At 63.6% G+C, this 5,387-nt stretch overlaps 1 protein-coding gene across 1 annotated transcript in view; it reads left to right on the forward strand.

Moving 5' to 3' along the window:
• C10H13orf46 (chromosome 10 C13orf46 homolog) overlaps positions 1-1,304 on the forward strand; it is an 11,012-nt gene extending 9,708 nt beyond the window's left edge. The window contains 1 exon segment of the mRNA XM_045772970.2: positions 1,053-1,304. Coding sequence (XP_045628926.2) covers positions 1,053-1,119 — 67 coding nt within the window. The 3' untranslated portion in view covers positions 1,120-1,304.
• Positions 1,305-5,387: the final 4,083 nt, after the last annotated feature.

Raw genomic sequence — 5,387 nt, forward strand, 5'->3', positions numbered from 1 at the left:
CGTCTCTACTTACGTAGGGGGTCTCGCGGGCTTTTGCTAAGATGCCAGGATTGCCCTCTCACACTTCCAAATCGAGGCTGAAAATGGGTGGGTCTTTCCTAAGCAGACCTTTATTTTTCTCATTGTTTCTTAATGAATGTGTCGTGGATTCTGCCACACTGGACGCAGCGTGGTGGCTTTGTTTTCTGCCCCAAGGGCCGGACGATCCCGAGTCCACCCACTTGGCCCACGGCCTCAGCCGCCTGCCTGATGGCTCTGCTGCCCCAGAAATCCTGCGAGCCGGGGCCGGCGCACGGAACCAAGCCTTGGCTGCTGCAGGCTGCTGGGCCAGTGGGAATGGGGACGGTGGATGGCCCGCTGTGTGGGCCTGGCCTTCACGCCTGCTGGGCAGTATCGGGGTCACCTGCCTGTCCTGCTGTCCTGCTCACCTGCCAGCTCCGTTTTCCACAGAGCTGAGGCTTTTCTGTCCAAGCTCCCCCTCAGGCCTATTCAGATGGTGGGGTTGGGCACCCATGGCCTAGCTGTTGCTTGCTGCCTGGTGGGATGCTTTGACCTTGAGCTGTGGGGTCCCTGCAAAGGTAAAGGGGACAGCTGACTCATCCCAGAGGCAGCTTCAGTTGGAAGTGGAGACCCCAGAGACCACCCACGAGGGAAAAGCATAGGCTGTGGTGTTCTGGAAATGGGCAGGGCTGGGTGTGGGGACAGCTGGAGACAGCTTGGCTTGGGGGACAAGGGGACTGGTTTGTCCAGCCGGTCTGGGAGGTCTCTCATGTTCAAGGGGCCCCTTCCGGTTAGGCCTCCCAGTGCAGAGGACGAAGACACTGGGTGGGCTGGAGAAGCCCGGGCAGCTGGCGGGAAGGCAAGCCCAGCTCTGCACAGGAGTCTGATTGCGTGTGAGGGCCCTGTCACCCTCTGACCGGCAAACCCTGGGCCCCCTGGGCTGGATGGGGGACCGTCTCTGGGGTGGAGAGGTGCTGCCTACGGCCCTGGGCTCTGAGCTCGGGTAGGGGATGCCTGTCTCTCACCTGCTCTGCCCTCCTCTCGGCCTGTAGGACCAGGACCAGCTGGGTGTGCTGCATCCCATACTCCACCAGAAGGAAGGTGAAGGAGAGCGTGTAGCAGCCTGGACAAGGTAGTGTGCACTGGGACTTGGCTGGAGGCCACGGGGGCATCTGGAGGGGACAGGAAGCTGATCTCCTGACCTCCCAGCCTCCTCAGTCCTGCAGAGACCTAGGAGGGAGGGACGGGGGTGCAGACAAGCAGCCGTGAGAAACACCACTCAAACCATTTCAGGACACTGATGACCACCCAGGTGTGAACCACTGACCCCCCGGCTAAGCAATGATGCCATCTTTTAAAAAGACACAATAAAGTGTGAGCGGAAGGTGTTCTCCCTCTCTGGTTCCTCTTGAGGGATCCCTATCTCTTCCTTCCATGCCTCTCGCTCCCTGAAATGTAACTGGGGGAAGGGAGGTGGACTCAGGGATGGAAGGCTGAGACTCCCAGGCTGTAGTCACCCCGCCCTACCCTCCCGATCCTGTGAACGCCCAGAAACAAAGTCGGGTCTCTGTGGGGCCCTGGAGAGGGCTCTACTCAGTGACGGCCCACAAACTTGGCCCCAGAGGCACCTGGTGGGGGGCGTCCCAGCCCCGGTGAGAGGAGCCCCGAGGGAAGCTGGGCATGTGGGAGGGGCCCTGGGAGGGGAGCGTGGCCAGGAGTGCACCACCCTTGCAGCTGCGTGCAGGAGGTCCCAGCACCAGGTGGCTCACAAGGGCCCTGCCTCAGACGTCCAGGCTCTGGGATGGTGCCAGCAGGTGCAGGTGTGGGAGCTGAGGGCCACACACGGAGGCTTGACAAGGGGATCGGAGTGTCTTTGTTCAAATAGTCGAGTCTCGGCAAACTGCCACAGGCCAACCTGTGGTCCCACCGAAGACTGAGAACACAGCCCACGCACGCACTCACTCTCCTACACTCACACGCACACGTGCACACTAGCATGTGTACATGCACACTCACACACGCACACGTGTGTACACGCACACAGCGCCCATGTGCACGGATGCACACATCCGCACACGCGTGCACACGCACGCACATGGACACACGTGCACAGGCACGTACACATGCGTGCACATATACACTTGCACACATAACACGTGTGTGGGCCGTCGTACACACACGCACGCACATAGGGCGCACACAAGCACGCAGGACTGCGTGGGCCCAGAGGTCCGAGGAGTCAGACAGGTGAAACCCTCAAACGCCCACCGTCCCTCTGCTGCAGCGCTGTCCATCTGAGAACAGGGAGGCTCAGGCGCAGCAGGAAACTGTGCTGAGACCCAACCATGGAAACCGGCGTCCCTGGCCAGGCGTGTGGCCATGCTGTCACGTGAGTGGATCACAGTAAAGGCCGCTCTGCTGAGAGCTCGTAATATGCCAGGAGCTCAAAGGGGCTTCACATGGAGGCTGGGCCCGCTGCTCGCCCCCTGGGCAAGGAGCTGCAGAACACATGTCCTGCCCCAGCCCCTAGACAGGCAGTCCCTGTTCCTGCCCAACTCCTAACTGCGGCCACCAACTTCCAAGGCACCCAGGAAGCTTCTGGAGAGACACCTGTTCGGCCCCTTGGCCAGGACGGGAGGAGCAGACCTCCACACCTGGGTCCCGGGGCCTCACCATAGAGCAGCCCCGGCCAGAGTGGCTTTGCTGGTTCCTCTGTGCCCACGCTCAGCCTCAGGCCAGGAGTGCGACTGGGCCTGGGGGGCCCTTTGCCGTCCATTCCTCTGTCTGTCCGTTGTCCGTCCCTTGTCATTGCGTGGGGCTGCTGGCCTCTCGGGGCCTGGAAAGCAGGGAGGCCCCACATGTACACAGCATGGCTAGCTTGCTCGAGGCCTTTCACCAGTTTAGGGTATAAACTCTCCCAAATCAGATGCACGTCTGACTTTTCATTGGACCTCTGAACCTCAAGGTTCTGCCCCACATCGTCCGGGCGTGTCTGCAGGGGAGCTGGCCCAGGCCGGGCCTGGGGGGTAACCGGAGGAGTTTGGCCTGCAGGTGTGGTGGCTTTGGCTCCAGCCTCCTACCTACGCACCAAGTCCCTGAGCCATGGGCAGGGCTGGCCCTGGAAGCCAGAGGCTCTTGTGGGCGGGACACACAAGGGAAGCACCAAGCCTCCATCCTGGGCGTGTCAAGGCTTGCCAGCCCCTGCCTCGCTGTACTCCTGCCCTCGCTGAGGCTTCCGTGGAGCAGGCACCGCCCGTGGGTACGACCCTCTTTCCTGCCAGAGAAATGCACCAGTCCCGAGGCCGGTGAGGGGTGAAGCAGGCCGGGACACTGAGCAAGAGCAGACGGCCTTGAGGAGGGTAGTTCACACGCAGCAGTAGGGGCCCATTCATTTGCTGCTGTAGACACAGCATGCTTGAAAGCACAAGGGAAACCAGAGTGTTCAGCCTGAGCCCCCAAGGCAGCCAGGGTGCCTTTGAACCCTCTTCGTGCCTCCCCCTGCTCAGAGGCCCCCTGGTCCTCAGGGTCCCCCATCTCAGCCTGCCAGGAACCCTGATGCATTTTCTGTCACAAATAGGCTTGGCCTCGTCCTAGGGGGTGGCCCCCTGTCGTCCCTGGTCCCAGGCCTGACCTCGTTTCTTCATTGGCCCTGCTGGGCGCCCCCCGCCCCCCACTTAGACACCAGAAAGTGAGTGAGGCCCACAGAACCCTCCTGGGGGCAGGGACAGGACAGGCAGCGTCCAGCCCACACACGGCTGATGGAGCCGCTCCAGATACATGTGGCTCTTCCTGGGCCCCAAACAGCCCGCCGCAATGCCTCCCCCCTATTCTTTCCAATAATGTCATTCCTCCCTAACCCCAAATCCTATATCCATCTTCCTTGTGGGTAATATGGGAGCTAACAAAAGCCATTTACTTTGTCCTCTCTCTCAGATTGTCCGTGCTAGAACTTTCGCATAGTTCCCCCCATATATATGGGAGCTATGTATGGAGAGAGATGGATAAATACAGCTTCCCCCCCCCCACAATGTTGGCATCACATTACACCCCAGTTTCTTTGTTTACACGTTTTCATAATGTTGCGAGCGTTTTCCCCAACGTCATCCGTGTTTGTGGAACACCTACTGTGTGCCAGGCACGGTGACCGACACAAACCCCCCACCTCCTGGGGCTTCCGTCCAGTGCGGGGGACGGATAGCGGGCCTCCAGTACGTCTTAATTTATCGGCACGCATTTGCATAGACACGAACTTCGCCACCTTGAGAAGTGACCTCCGGAGGCTGCACCCCCCAGGCACAGAGCACGTAGAGAGAAATGTGATGGGAAAGCCGTCCACGGCCCCGGGGGGGGGGGGCGTCGTGCCCGCAGCAGCGACAGCAGAGCGCCCGCACAGGGAACTGTCCTGAGCCGTTTTGCAAATTTTAAGTCGTGAATTCCACCGCAACCTACAGGGTGGGTTCGATTCTCAGCCCCATTTCGTAGCTGAGGGTGTGCGTGTGAAGGACCCTGGGCGGCTGGCTTCTGGTCCCCTCCCGCTGCCTCCGCGGACCTGGCGGTGGAAGGCGCGTCCCCTGCAGCCAGCCCGGACCCCGCCGCCGCCAGCCGCGCCCCGAGCGCAGACCGCGTCCCCCGCCGCCGCCCCCGACCCCGACCCCACCCCCGCCAGCCGCGCCCCGAGCGCAGAGCGCGTCCCCCGCCGCCGCCCCCGACCCCGCCCGCCGCGCCCCGAGCGCAGAGCGCGTCCCCCGCCGCCGCCCCCGACCCCGACCCCGCCCGCCGCGCCCCGAGCGCAGAGCGCGTCCCCCGCCGCCGCCCCCGACCCCGACCCCGCCAGCCGCGCCCCGAGCGCAGACCGCGTCCCCCGCCGCCGCCCCCGACCCCGACCCCGCCAGCCGCGCCCCGAGCGCAGACCGCGTCCCCCGCCGCCGCCCCCGACCCCGACCCCGCCAGCCGCGCCCCGAGCGCAGACCGCGTCCCCCGCCGCCGCCCCCGACCCCGACCCCGCCAGCCGCGCCCCGAGCGCAGAGCGCGTCCCCCGCCACCGCCCCCGACCCCGACCCCACCCCCGCCAGCCGCGCCCCGAGCGCCAGGCGCTGGCCCAGAGTGCCTCCTGGTGGCGGGCCTGGTGCGGCTCCTCACCGCCCTTGTTCTTCGGCGGGGGCGTCACCACCACTGTCCAGGAGGAGGCGATGGCGAGTCGCTTCCTCAGTATCGGAGAACTTCCACTTCGGTTATTCACCGAAGGGAAGGCTGGAACGTGAACGTGCCGCTGGCCCTCAGTTCGCGGGCGGGACTGGGGACTTGACCCAGGCCCTGTGTGCACCGTGCACCTCCGCTCCTCCAATTCTGGGCTCGGGACTTACACCCGCAGCCCCGAGGTCAAGTTC

The sequence above is a fragment of the Ursus americanus genome, chromosome 10 (assembly GCF_024610735.1).
Source record: "Ursus americanus isolate L20-20 chromosome 10, mUrsAme1.1.p, whole genome shotgun sequence".
Classification (NCBI taxonomy): domain Eukaryota; kingdom Metazoa; phylum Chordata; class Mammalia; order Carnivora; family Ursidae; genus Ursus; species Ursus americanus.